General features: G+C 37.1%; 1 protein-coding gene across 3 annotated transcripts in view; it reads left to right on the top strand.

The window, feature by feature from the left end:
- YTHDC1 (YTH domain containing 1) overlaps positions 1-1,582 on the top strand; it is a 34,918-nt gene extending 33,336 nt beyond the window's left edge. For all 3 annotated transcript variants that reach the window (XM_029945240.1, XM_029945231.1, XM_029945226.1), the window contains one exon: positions 585-1,582. In XM_029945240.1, the coding sequence (XP_029801100.1) occupies positions 585-809 (225 nt within the window). In that variant the 3' untranslated portion in view covers positions 810-1,582. The remainder of the gene's footprint in view (positions 1-584) is intronic.
- The last annotated feature ends 13,681 nt before the right edge of the window (positions 1,583-15,263 follow it).

Genomic DNA, 15,263 nt, shown 5'->3' with positions numbered 1-15,263 from the left:
GGGGCTCTATCTCATGAGAGAGATCATGACCTGAGCTGAAATCAGGAGGCTGATGCTAACCAACTGAACCACCCAGATGCATGCCCCCCTTTTCTTAAAATTCTATCAAATTTAGAAACTTGCTTGTCATTAACAATGGTTTAGTTTGAAAGATAATCTGGAATGTAACAATTCCTAATTTACTTAAGAGGGCAGACTTGGTTCCAGTTGTAGAGTCAAAGAAGGAATAAAAGTAAGGTTCACCTGTTGCAGAAAAACATGGATAATTTTTAGCAGCATTGGTAGCAGGCTTCCATCCATGAGTTGATGGTCATTATCAGGTTATTACTTTGGCTTAAATCTTATTAAAAGGATTGGCTAGAAAAGTCATTAAAATTATATAAGAAACTTCATTAAGTGAGTTGTTGCGACAAGATTTGAATTATTGTTGTGAGTGTCTAGTTAGGCATCAAAATCCTTTCTCTAAGCAGTGTCAAAATTACATTCTGTGAATTGATGCATTAGTACATTTCTCTAGATTCTTTCTCTGTACTTGACAGTAATTGCAGTATGGGGACTCATAAGTTCCTTTTCTTATTTTCTAGCATGATTATGACATGAGAGTGGATGATTTCCTTCGTCGCACACAAGCTGTTGTCAGTGGTCGGAGAAGTAGACCACGTGAAAGAGATCGTGAGCGAGAGCGAGACCGCCCTAGAGATAACAGAAGAGACAGAGAACGAGACAGAGGACGTGATAGAGAGAGAGAAAGAGAGCGATTATGTGACCGTGACAGAGACCGAGGGGAGAGAGGTCGATATAGAAGATAATGCGCTTTTGGAAGCACTGATTGTTTAAAGATTAAAAAAATCTTGTATTTTTTTTTGTGTGTGTTTACAAGTAGTAAATTTATTTTCAGCGGTCTACTTAAAGTTCATTGTGTAGAAGGGTTTATTATATCCCTTTTTGTTCCAAGCATGCAGTATAATAAGAACTGGAAAAACTCAAATCCTCCAAAAATGCACAGTTGACAATTTGAGTTGACACTTTTTAAAGGAGCAGAAAGGAACAGTCCAAGAATGTAGATATTGATTCATTCTCCATAAATGTTCATCTACTTATAGTGTGTTCATCCTAGAGTTATTTTTTGTTTGTTTTCTTTTGGATCTTGATTGATGACTGCCATGATATTTTGCTTTGATGTGTTTCTAAATGTAGTTGCACACGGTTCAGTAAAAATAATGCTGCTATCAAGTATGCAAATATTGAAGTATGATGGTTGGACATTATGGCAGTGTTGTAGCAGCCTCTTTGTTTCTCCCTTTCCCTCTTTTTTAAATCTTAAAATGTCACTTTTTATTTTTCTTGAGTCTTCAATGATGAGAGCAATATTAAGAAGACATTGCTATCTAATTTTTAATCTTTTTAAATAAAAAATTCCTATGTTCAGTAGCATGGTTGATGCTATCATTTAGCCTTCCCCTCCAAACTGTATACATTGGCTTGGAATGTTCACAACTTATGTGTGTGGCAGCGGAAGATATTCCATATTCTACATTGCTACTGTTTTGTATAAAATAAATTGGTAAAGATTGACACTTAACTCTTGTACTTCATTTTTGTCTGGATGCCAGTTTGTGTTCTTATGCATTAGTGGACAAAAAATAATGCCTTGTAGTTTGGGAACTATAGGTATCCTGATTACAAATCCCCATTTTTTGCATATTTTATCAGAAATGATTGACCTGGGCCAATTATGTTAAAAGCTTACTTCTGTTTCTAACATAAGAACTGATGGTGTATGATGGAATTAGTTGATATTTGATCAAGTCTTTATTCATCTGATAACATTTTTGGATCTAGTCTGGTCACAGTTTTCTTTATTTTCAGGTTTTCTGTTTTCATCTTTGATAAATGAATTATTTTACAGATGTTTTCTATTTTACTTTTAAAATATGATTTTATAATTTAAACTCTTATATTTACATACTTTAAAAATAACCATCAATCCTTCCTAGTGGTAACATGCTATATAAAATAGAGGGCTTCTATTTTTTTTAAATAGAGTGTTCCATTTACTGTTGCACTCTGTACCAAACCATGATCACAGTTTTACAAAAACTTAATCTGTAGTGGTCTAAAAAGGGGGAATTTAGGAGTTTTCACTCTTGAAAGATATTTAAAACCATCAGTGTACTGCTTTTATATTCACTGAATTATGTTCTCTCTGGCATTTACAATGTTTTTTTCCATGCATTCATAATCAGTAGTTTACTTACCTTTTTCAAAAATAAAGCCTAAGGATTTATTTTAATTATGTACAGTGTGGTAGAGAAGAAAGATCATTTAGCTGGTTTGGGAGGGCAGTTAGAAAACGTGGGTTCTAGTTGTAGCATTGCCTTTAATTAGACTTAAAACATTTGGTAATATAAGGTGAGTCATTTCACTGACATTTGTTGGTATTCATCAGTAAGTTATAGAAGTTAATAGATAAGGGTCTTCTTCAAGTTTTTAAATTGAAAATTTCTAAGATTTAGAGGAATCACCAAAAAGTTATTCTAAGAAATAAGCAGTTACACAAAAGTAGGTAATACTTAAGTCATTTTCCTGATATAATAGTTATAAGAATTTGTAAATCATTGAGCACTTAGTATATAAAGGCACTTTGTGCTTCCACTACTGACTCATTTCATCCTTCTATAACCTCTCATTTCTGTTTTTATAGATGGGGAGACAGGCTCAGAGAGAGATTAAACTTGCCCAAGAGTACAAAGGTAGCAATTGATGGAGTTAAGTTTCCATCATGTTTAAAACCATGATGCTAGGTTTTACTAAGGATATTGAACATTTTCTTAAAGCTTTTTTATTAAGGAGAGGTTTTTCCTGAAGGGTCTAGTCACTTAGATGTTAACCTATATACTTTATAGTGTGGATGTTAAGAAGCTTGCTATCCAGTTAATTCTAAAAAACTAACATTTATTGAGTTCTTACTAATTATTGGGCATTCTATATACTTCTGTTAGCTCATTTAATCTTCACAATAACTGATTTCTCTCTCGTTCATTCGGATGAAAAAACTGACAGGAACATGGTGTGAAAGATTGCTTTATAATCCCCCCCACCCCTGTGCAGAAGAGTCATAATAGTAAAGAGTTGAAGACATGCTCGTTTTCCTACTGTGAGAGGCATGGTTTCTTCTGTGTACTCTATGATGTTAATTCTAAAAATATAATCAGTAACATACATGATAACATACGTTAAAAAAAATTAAGTTATTTAAAGCTTAAATATCAGTCTCGGATTTATTGGCTAGTATAAAAATTCTCTTCTGGTTTTGCTTTCCCTCTGTGTAGTGGCTTTATTCTTAGTCATAGTCTTTAAACAAAAAAAACCCTTCTTTCAGTTTATTTTTAAACAGAATGCAAGTAGAAGAGGGGCAGAGAGAGAGAGGGAGAAAGAGAATTCTGGGCAGGCTCCACCCTGTCAGCACAGAGCCCATGAACCGTGAGATCGTGACCTCGTGAGATCATGACCTGAGCAGCAGTCAAGAGTTGGACGCTTAACTGAGCCATCCACATGCCCTACTCCTAGTCTTAAGTGTTCTAAAAATGTTCACCACCATCTCCAGCCGTCCATTATCTATATACTTCTCAGTATCAGAAACCAGTTTTCTATAGCATTTTCTCAAAAAGACTGAATAGTTATGCTAGTTTCATGGAGCCAGCTCTGATCTAATGTGTGTCCATGGAAGTGGGGTTCTTTGACCAACCAGTGTGAGAGGTGAAAGAGGCAGGAGATAATAATGGTCAGCTCCAGAGGAATTCTGTCAGGAAGGACAATTTCCAAATGGTGGACAGAGTAACATACCTGATCAAATTTAATGTGTGATCTCATATAGAACTAACATCTGAATGTCTCACTTTTCACTCCCTGAGACTATTTAGTTATAGGCATAGCTTCCCTCTCCTGGATATCTCTTCCTGCTGTAGACTGCATTGGTCACTCTTCTAAAGGACGTATTCTGCTTTGCCATACTATTATAAATGATCCGAAGGGTTGTTGGATGTATGGAATAAGAAGGAAATGAGAATTGTTGACAATTTCACTGCCTATGGCAGAGTTCCCTGACCTCAAGGTAAGGGTGACTGACACATAAGTCCTTTCGTCCTGAATTTCAGAATAGTTTGGGTAGAAAAAAATGCCTAATGCCATTTGATACACATATTTAAAATGAGGCATATGATACTATGGGGCCAAACTTTTTTTTTTTGAGGGGAGGGGCAAACTTTCAGACCTTAAGTTCATTGTAGTAGGGGTAGGAATCTTAGAGTTTGATTTGTAGTAATATAGGGCATTAATTTTTTTTTTCCATGATTTTAAATTTTCTATTTTGTGTTTCCCTTTCAGTTTTTTTCTATGTCTCTTGTGTGGCATCTGAAAGACTGTTCAGTCCTACTAACAATACTCAGGGTATAACAGGTCAGTAAATTATTGTTCTAGATTTGGCTTCCACTGATGTCACTGAAGGGAACTTTGTTTGTAAGTTATATGGCAAGAAGACAGGAGACTAGAGTTAGCCTTTCAAAGTTTCCAAGGGACTCAGTGATTTAAAATGTAAGCTTAGTTTTTGGCTGAAAATATTTAACCGGTTGGCACATAACAGACTTATAGAATGCAAACCTGCCTACTTGCCAGTTCTGTGTTATTTCAGAAGTGGATGAGAATCATGGTACAAATTAAGAGTTAATGTGGTTTTTATGGGAACATTCTCTAGATGAAGTATTTTTTATCTATATAACTTGAGAGTTTTAACAGAAGTCTATGGAGATAGAATGTTACTGGGATTAATTTTAAGCTCACAGCACTTAATGGGTTCTTTTTTATTTTTGTGTTTTCAAACTTTAAATGCACATAAAAATATGCACTGTATACAGACTTCCTTTTGGGGATTTGGGGTGATTAAATCCCGTTTTTGTCATATCTTATTTCAGAATCACCCATGTTCTGTGTAGAAAACCTTATGCAAACATGGGCTATTCTCATACTTCGTAAACAGACACCTTTAGAAATACACATTATCTTTAGTACAGCAGTTGTCTGTTACCATTGCTATGAGGACACAAAGTTTGAGAACAGACCCCACTGACTTCTTTTATTAATAAATTTTAAATTATGGTTATGGTAAATGCTACTGGTTTCCTGTATGGCCTCTGTTCTTTTATTCATCCTAATGGTTCTTTTTATTTTTATTTTATTTTTTATGTTTTATTTATTTTTGAGAGAGAGAGAGACAGTGTGAGCAGAGACAGGGAGACACAGAATCTGAAGCAGGCTCCGGGCTCTGAGCTACCTGTCAGCACAGAGCCTGACGCGGGGCTTTGAACCCACGAACCGTGAGATCAGGACCCGAGCCGAAGTCAGACATTTAACCGATTGAGCACCCCGGCGCTTCTCATCCTAACAGTTCTTTAAACTATCACTTAAGTATCCCATTCCTCCACCCCCATGACCCCTGTGGTTCATAAATAACTGGCTCATCCTCATAGTAGACTTCTATTCATTTTTTCCTATAGGAATTCCTAAATTAGAGTGTGGCATTCCTTTTGCCAGGACTTGGTTTGGAACGGAGAAGTTTACCATACATATGCCGATGAAATGCCCCATGAGGCATTTGAGGATTTCTGGGAAAGAGATTTTCTTGCGCTTAAGAAAGAGACAGTAGAATAGATACTTTCTCATCTTAGGGGACTAAATTATGTGACTGTGACGCCTGAAATTGTTAGAACTATTTTGCCAGTTTCAGGAAACTGGTTTAAGATAAATCCAACAAACAAGAAGAGAAAGCCAGAAATATCTTGCAGGATAGAACTTTTTTTTTCAATGTCTGTTTATTTTTGAGAGAGAGTGTGCGAGTGGGAGGAGGGCAATGGGAGAGGGAGACAGAGGATCTGAAGCAGGCTTTGCACTGACAGAGATCCTGATGTGGGGCTTGAACTCACCAACTGTAAGATTATGACCTGATCTAAGGCTGGATGGTTTACCAACTGAGCCACCCAGGCCCCCCATAGAATAGAACTTTTTTTAATCTTTGAGGAACTTTTTCACTGGACTTTTACATAAAGATCCTTTAAGTATGGTCAGAAACAGAAACAAAAACTATTCAGGAAGAGGTCATAGATCTGAATAAAGTAGAGGGCGAGGGTGCAGGATTAATAGGGACAAATAGATCTTATTAAAGTACATTTCTGCTCAACTAGAAATTACGCAGGGAGAGGTTTTGCAGCTGGACTCATCAGACCCAAGTGTGGTTGTGGGGGAAAGGTGCTTAGGGCATATTAGAGTTGCATAGTAAAAAATAAGGTAAAGGAGGAAAATCGGAAGAGAACATTTATGATGTCACATTTAATTATCACATCATCCCTGGTAGGCATGAAGTCATATCTTGTGGTTTTGATACATGTTTCTCTGATCATTAATGATGTTAGCACTTTCTCATGTACCTGTTGTCCACTTCTATGCCTTTTTTGGAAAAATGTTTGTTCAGATCTTTTGCTGATTTTTAAGTTAGATTGTTTGTTGTTTTGTTTGTTTGTTTTAGAGAGAGAGAGAGGAAGTGTGAGCAGGGGAGAGGGGCAGCAGGAGAGAAAATCCCAAGCAGGCCCCATGCTCAGCATGGTGCCCAGTGTGAGGCTCCACCCCTGGACACTGAGATGATAGCCTGAGTCAACATCAGGAGTCAGACGCCCAACCAACTGGCCATCCAGAAGCTTTGTGTGAATCCTTTATTTGGATATTAGCCCTTTATCAGATGATTTGCAAATATTTTCTGCTATTCTGTATGTTGACTTTTCATCTTCTTGATGATACCCTTTCTGTGCAGAGGCTTTTTACTTTGGTATAGTCCCTCTTGTTTATTTTTGCTTTTCTTGCTTTTCCTTTTAGAGTCCTATCTAAAAATCACCACCAAGACCAACATCAAGGAGCTTGCCACCTCTGTTTTCTTCTAGGAGTTCTGTGGTTTCAGGTCTTAAGTTCAGGTCTTTAATCCATTTTGACTTAACTTGTGTATGGTGTAAAATAGTTTCATTATTTTGTACGTGGCTGTCCAGTTTCTCCAGCATCATTTACTGAAGAGACTGTCCTTTCCTTATTTTATGTTTTTGGCTCCTCTATTGTAAATTAATTGACCATATATGCATGGGTTTATTTCTGGATTCTGGTTTTTTCCCATTGTTTTCTGTGTGTGTGTGTGTGTGTGTGTGTGTGTGTGTGTGTGTGTGTGTGTGTGTTTTACTGCCAGGACCTTACAATTTTAATTAGTATAGCCTTGTAATGTAGTTTGAAATCAGGGAGTTGAAGCCTCCAGGTTTGTTCTTTTTTTTTCTCAGGATTGCTTTGACTATTTAGGATCTTTTGTGTTTCCATAAAAATTTTATAATCATTTTTCTATTTCTGTGATAAATGTCATTGTAATTTTGATAAGAATTGCATTGAGTCTATGGTTTGCTTTGGATAGTATGGACATTTTAACAGTATTCTTTCCATCTGTGAGTACAGAATATATTTCCAGTTTATTTGGATCTCCAGTTTCTTTCAGGAGTGTCTATAGTGTTCTGTATACAGGTCTTTCAATTCCTTGGTTAAATTTATTGCTAGGTATTTTATTCTATTTATGCAATTGAAATGCGATTGCTTTTTTAATTTCTCTTTCTGGTTGTTCATTATTAGTGTATATACATGCAACAGATTTTTTATATTGATTTTGTATACTGTTAACTTTACCGAATTTATTAGTTTTAACAGTTCCCTGAGAGCATCTCCATAGGCCCCTAGAAGTGTGTCAGCCCAGAAGTGTGGCCCTTAGGCCACAGATGCGCTTCTGTCCGCTATCAGTGCAGTACCCTGGGAACTGCAGTCTGCTGCGAACTACCTTCCCAGTGGTTTCAGTCCCACCGGACCCAGGAATGCAAGCCCCGCAGGCCTCCCCGGGCCAAGTGATCTGGGGATTTCACGTGTGTTGCAGCCATAAAATCAGACACATCAGATGTAAAAACTGGGGCACCAGATGAATAGAAAAGCTTCCTTCTGGGAGATACTGGCAGTCTGGAGAGTGGTAGAGGAGAGTGTGAAGATGATGAGAAGAGAGGGAAGAAAATGTCAAAAGTGGCTCCCAGCAAACGTCATCCTCTGGGAGTATCCCCCAAAGTCGCTGCCCTTCTGGCCAGTGTTTAAAATTTTTTTAATGTTTATTTATTTTTGAGAGAGAGACAGAATGCAAGTGGGGGAGGGGCAGAGAGAGGAGATACAGATTCTGAAGCAGGCTCCAGGCTCTGAGCCAAAGTCCAACACTTAACTGACTGAGCCTCCCAGGCGACCCCCTGGCCAGTGCTTTTAAGGTTAGCAAATGAATTTCTTTCGCATAAGGTCTGGAAGCTCTTCTCAGTTGGCTGCTTCTGTGCTCTGTGGCTGCTCTGTGCTGGGCCCTGTGGTGAGTGAGTCTGCACACCAGCCCTGTAAGAGCCGTTTCTAGTTCATTAGTTCTTTGAGTCTTGTGGACAGGAGCCCCACTGGCCTTCAAGCCATATATTTTGGGGGTCAAAAGTGCTGGTGTGTCCAATTTGGGGGACCAACCCTTTGCTCTTTAGGAAGAAGCTTCAGGGTTGTGCTTTCCTTCCCAGTTGTGGTTCACTGCACGGGGGGTGGGGTTTATGGCGAGCTTGGGTCTTAGGCTCTCCTCTCGGCCTGAATGTGGCCTCTTTCTCATTTGCCCAGCAAGAAGAGTTGGTCAAGTAGTTTTCAGGTCTTTCTCAGAGGAAACTATTACATATGTAGCTGTAGATTTGGTTTGTCTATGGAGGAGGCAAGTTCAGGATCTTTTCTGTGTCACTGTCTTGAACTATCTCCTATAAAAACTTATATCTAGTTTTCTTGAGCTCCCTTAAAAACAGTGAACAAAAAGGAACTAGTACAGTTTTGAAAGTATATCAATATAGCATGTTCGTAAATTTACATTAATTCGATTTAACAGTGTATTAAACATTTTCAGTGGGACACTCTGGGAGATATATAGATATAAAAGACAATCTCTGTCATCAAGCAGATTAAATCTTATATGGAGATAAAGTATGTAAGCAAGAAGAATGAGTATAAAAGATGATGAACTAGGATTGTGTAGGGAAAATGGATGAGATTTCGAAATGCTGCATGTAAGGTGGGGTGTTGGGACATGGGAGGGGACTATGTTGACAGTGTATTCAAAGCTGTGTTAGAGTTAGAGGGCCAGGAATTATTTGCCAGGACTGTTGTTTTTTATGTAAAGTAATACCTGGAAAATTCTGAAAGTCCTGTAATTATCTCTTGAAATTACAACAGTAGTGCATGCCCCTTGAACAAATATTAAATCAAAATACATAAAATGTGATAGACTCATTTTCCGGTAGAATCTCATTTCCACGGGTAGTGTGTTAGCAGTTTGATATTATTCCAGGCTTTTGTTTTTGTTTATATAATCATCTGTATACTTATGTGTTAAGATTATTATATGAGAAAATAATGAATACTTCTGCAGATAGCTTTTTTGCACTCAACAGTGCATCATGAACATACTTCTGAGTTAGTGCTTAATTGATTGCCTTTTTTTCTCTTTTTAAAAAAAATTGTTTTTAAATTTAGAGAACAAGTGTGTGGGGGAGAGAGGAAGAGAGAGAGAGATGGAGAGAAAGAGAGAGAGAGAGGAAGAGAGAATCCTAAGTAGGCTCTGTGCTCAGTGTGGAGCCCTACTCAAGATGTGATCCTACTACCCTGGCTGGGATCATGATCTCAGCCAAAACCAAAAGTTCGACACCAACTGACTGAGCCACCCACCCGTCCCTGCCTTTTTTCTTTTTAATGGCTTCATATTTTCTAATGTATGGATGTACCAGAATGTCTTTATTTACTTAACCTTGGACAGAGAATTTCTAATGTTGCTGTTACTTCTGTGCTGTAATGAATATTCTTGTAAATATATTTTACCACTTACACTATTTTTCCTGAGATACTGAATGATACAGTTTGGTCATTTTACATCTTGGTAGGTATTGTGAAGCCATTCTCCAAATACTTGTGCAGTTTAAACAGTCTCTGAGACTTGCCCATTCACTGTATTCTCTTATCATTAGTGAAAATACAGGGCCCTTAAATTCCTGCCAGTCTAACAGGAGTAAACACTATATTCATTTTAGTATTTGTATTTTTATGATTATTCATAAATTTGAGCATCTTTTCATAACCACTTATATTTCTTTGCATGGTAATTGTCGTTTTGCAGTCTCTGCTCATATATTTATGAGTTTGCTTTTATATTATACTTTATGCATATGAATACTACACATGAATATTAATGGTTGTGATATGTATTCTCTACCAATGATAGGTTTCCTGTTTGTTTATAGTATCTTCCTTCATATAAATGTTTAAAATCTTTCATATAGTTAAATGTGTATTTATGTGTTCTTGATTTTCTACCACTTTCAAGTTTCGTTTTTTTTTTTCTTTGTTTTGCATTTAAATCTGTAATATTCAACCTGAATTTTGTTTTTGTGAGAATATGGTATTGGGATCTAACTGCATATTCGTTTCAACACCATTTATATTGAGAAATCATGTCTGGATGATTTTCCAAGGCTCTTTTGTCACATACTGATTTTCTGTATATACCTGGTTCTGGTTTGGGTGCTGGTCTGTTCTTTGATCTACATATATATGTCTGTACCACTGCCACTGTGTTTTATAACTATGGTCCATTCCATTTTCAATTCTCCTTTTATTTTTGTGCATTTAATATTATTCCATAGCCAACAGTGCCTTTTTGTGCCTTTTAGAGGTATTTTCATGAGTTTGAAATAAATTCATTAAGCTCATAGAATTATTTGGAGAGAATAATTTAAATGTTGAGGCTACCCATCCAGATACATAGTATTATTTCCATTTTTTTCATGTTTGTTTTTTAAGTAAATCATTGTATTTTTCTTCAATGATAAGTACACATTTCTCATTAGGATTATTTTTATTTATTTTGTGTTTCTGGTTATTGTGGCAAATTCTACAATACCATATGATTTTTTTCCTTAGGAAATATTCTTATTTTTAATACTGATTTTATATTTGCTTAGCCTAGAGAATTTAAAATAATCTGCGATAATGTTTTATTTGTTGTATTTCATTTTCCTCAATACCATATTGCTTACAAGTAATGACAAATTCTCCTCCTATGTTCCAAATTTTATTTACTTTCTTACAGAATTTTCGTATTGGCCAGGCCTTCCAGTACGGTACTGAATAGTTAAGATTAACAACTAAACATTCTTGTCCAGTACTTGACTTCAAGGATAATATTTCACTGGAGAAAGGAAAAAAATAAATACAACTTAGCAAAAACCTAGGAATTCATAATTGTGGTGAGACAGATCAGATGGTTTATATGGGTTTATATTGAAAAAGAAGTGGGCCACCTGGTGGCTCAGTTGGTTAAGCGTCTGACTTCATATCAGGTCATGATCTCCTGGTTCATGAGTTCGAGCCCCGCATGGGGCTCTGTGCTGACAGCTCAGAGCCTAGAGTGTGCTCTGTATTCTGTGTCTTCCTCTCTCCTTGTCCTTCCCCTGCTCACACTCTTTCTCAGAAAAATAAAAAACATTAAAAAAGGAAAAAGAAGAAAGAAATATCTTCTGACAATTAGCCTTATTTAACCAATTCAGTTTTTGTTTTTACTAATGGTTATCACCTCTCTAGATAATGGTATGTAGCTATTTGAAGATTTATGAAGTTTAGGGGTGCCTGGGTGGCTAGGTGGGTTAAGTGTCTGACTCTTGTTTTCAACTCAAGTCATGACCTCTTGGTTCGTTGTTTCAAGCCCTAAGTCCAGCTCCGGATGCAGTGACAGTGCAGAGCCTGGTTGGGATTTGCTCTCTGTCCCTCCCTTGCTTGTTCAATTGGGCTCTCTTTCAAAATAAATAAACTTAAAAAAAGAAAAAGGCTTCTAAAGTTTAGATAACATATGTGTATTTAATAAAGTTACCCAACCGTTTCAAATCCTTCCACTCTTTTAGTCTCAATTCCTCCACTGAGAAATTGCAACCACTGTCTGTGTTTTTTTAGAGAAAGAGTCACTTGTCTCTTCATTTTTAAGATGAGCACATTAGTTGTTGTTTCCTTCTACATACCGCTCTACCTCTGTTAGCCTCCTAACTACTCTAAAATACGTTGCTGATTTGACATCGTCAAGGTTAGTAACCTTTGTATTGCTTTGTAAGCATAAAATTTCTGTTATTTATAGTTTGATTCTTTTGTTTTTAATTTTTTTTTAATGTTCATTCATTTCCTGAGAGAAAGAGGGAGAGAGAGAGAGAGAAAGAGGGGCAGAGAGAGCGGGAGACACAGAATCTGAAGCAGGTTCCAGTCTCTGAGCTGTCAGCACAGAGCTCGATGGGGGGCTGGAACTCACGGACTGTGACATCATGACCTGAGCTGAAGTTGGATGCTTAACCGACTGAGCCACCCAGGTACTCCAATTTGATTCTTGACAGTCAATAAATATAATTTTATTTGCTTTGTATATTGCAACTATTATTCACTCCAGAGTCAAATAATATGGTTTACTTCTTTACATGTTACATGTCATAACATCCATGCTCCTGAATGGAAAATATTCCTAGGGTAAATTTTAATTGGGTTTTTTACTCTCTCCCTGCCCCCATCTTTCTCCCTTCTTACTTTTTGCTCTTTCTTCACCCTTTTCTTCCTCCTCTTCCTCAGTCCCCCCATCCCATAATTTTCTTCATCATGTCCTTACTTTTTTCCAGTTTTTCTCAGTCATCTTTTTCACTCATTTTTAACTTAAAAGTCTTCTGCGAGCTATGTGTCTTCCAACTTTATGATACTACACTGGGCACAGCAGATCCACTGCCAGTCCACTGGTTTCTTTTTGTTCCTTGGTTTAGAGTTGTTTTATTGAAGTAAATTCAAGTAACTGCCTGAGAAAGTGTAATAGTTGTTAGTACTATATAATATATATTCTCCCCTGCACACACCACCAAGTTTCCAGGCACACTGTAGGTGTGCATATTTCTGCTGCCTAAAAGTTAACTTGCTTTCAAGTTTAACTTTCAGTGGAAAACCTCTTTTCCTGCCTGAGGGTCACCGAAAATGTTCCAGACAGAGGCAATTCTGTCAGTCTGGTTTCTGGGATGAGGATTATTTGACCCAGAACTCTCACTATGACTGCAGTGGACATGTAACATGAGAGAAAAATACACCTTTATTGTTTTAAGCCTGGAAGACTTTTGAGTGACTATTTGCAGCATCACCTAGTATATCCTGATGTTGGAAGGATATGTGAGTTTAATTTCTAAAATATTTCAAATTATATTATTTTCTGAATACTTGATAATTAGTCTGGAAAGATATAAAATTCTATATTAAAAATACATTTCCCACAGTCAGCAAAACTAAAAGGCAACTGATGGAATGGGAGAAGATATTTGCAAAAGACATATCAGTTAAAGGGTTGGTATTGAAAATCTATAAAGAACTTATCAAACTCAACATCCCAAAAACAAATAATCCAGTGAAGAAATGGGCTAAAGACATGAACAGATACTACTCCGAAAAAGACATCCAGATGGCCAACAGACGCATGAAATGATGTTCAACATCACTGATCATAGGGAAGTACAAATCAAAACCACAGTAAGATACCACCTTATGTCAGAATGGCTAAAATCACAAGTCAGGCAGCAACAGATGCTGGCGAGGTTGCAGAGCAGAAAGATCTCTTTTGCATTGCTGGTGGGAATGCAAACTGGTGCAACCACTCTGGAAAACAGTATGGAGGTTCCTCAAAAAAAAATTAGAACCACCCCGTGACCCAGCAGTTGCACTACGAGGTAGGTATTTATCTAAAGGATACAGGTGTGCTGTTTCAAAGGGGCACATGCACCCCAATGTTTATAGCAGCACTATCAACAATAGCCAAAATATGGAAAGAGTCAGATGTCCATTGATGGATGAATGGGTAAAGAAGGTAGATGTGGGGTGTGTGTATGTGTGTATAAAATGGAGTATTACTCAGCAATCAAAAAGAATGAAATTTTACTGTTTGTAACTATGTGGTTGGAACTAGAGGGTATTATGCTAAGTGAAGTTAGAGAAAGACAAATATCAGATGACTTCACTCATTGAGGACTTTAAGATACAAAACAGATGAGCATCAGCAAAGGGAAGCAAAAGTAATATAAAAGCAGGCAGTGGGACAAAAACAGACTCTTAAATATGGAGAACAAACAGGATTACTGGAGGGGTTGTGGGAGGGGAAATGGGTTAAATCGGTAAGGGGCATTAGGGAATCTACTCCTGAAATTATTGTTGCACTATATGCTAACTAACTTGGATGTAAATTTTAAAAAAAATTAAAAAAAATAAATTTCCCTCAGGAAAATATTCCCTCAACAATGTTCCTCTTGCATTTCTGTTGCTGATGAGATGCTGATAGCAGTGTAATTTCTATTCCTTTGCAGGTAATCAACACTTTCCGCTTCTCAGATCTTTTAGGATCTATATGTATCCTCATTTAAAATTTCTTAGTAATGAATATTTTATGCATCCAGTTTGGTTCTCCATTGGCTGTTTCTTTTTTTTTTTTTTTTTTAATTTTTTTTTAATTTTTTTTTTATTTTTTTTCCATAATATTTTATTGTCAAATTGTTTTCCATACAACACCCAGTGCTCTTCCCCTCAAGTGCCCACCACCATCACCACCACCTGTCTTCCCCCCTCCCCCCTCCCCCCCAACCCTCAGTTCATTCTCAGCTTTCAATAGTCTCTCAAGTTCTGCATCCCTCTCTCTCCCCAACTCTCTCTCCCTCCTCTGTTCCCCCTGGTTCTCCATTAGGTCTCTCTTGTTTTCCTGCTAGACCTATGAGTGCAAACATATGGTTTCTGTCCTTCTCTGCCTGGCTTACTTCACTCAGCATGACACCCTCAAGGTCCATCCACTTTCCTACAAATGGCCATATGTCATTCCCTCTCATTGCCATGTAGTACTCCATCGTGAATATATACCACATCTTCTGATCACATACATGTCTGTGCTCTGAAAAACCTCATTGCATTGGTTTGCTAATAAATTGCTGCTTTTTATTTTTCAGTTCTGTTTTTCTTTGGTTTATCTTAATTGGACCTCTACTTACTTAATACTCGCTTTATCTCATTTCTCACATTTTCTGTCATCTTTGTTTTTTGTTTAT

This window comes from Suricata suricatta, chromosome 1 (genome assembly GCF_006229205.1).
Source record: "Suricata suricatta isolate VVHF042 chromosome 1, meerkat_22Aug2017_6uvM2_HiC, whole genome shotgun sequence".
Taxonomy (NCBI): Eukaryota; Metazoa; Chordata; class Mammalia; order Carnivora; family Herpestidae; genus Suricata; species Suricata suricatta.
This window is presented reverse-complemented; position numbering and strand designations above follow the sequence as displayed.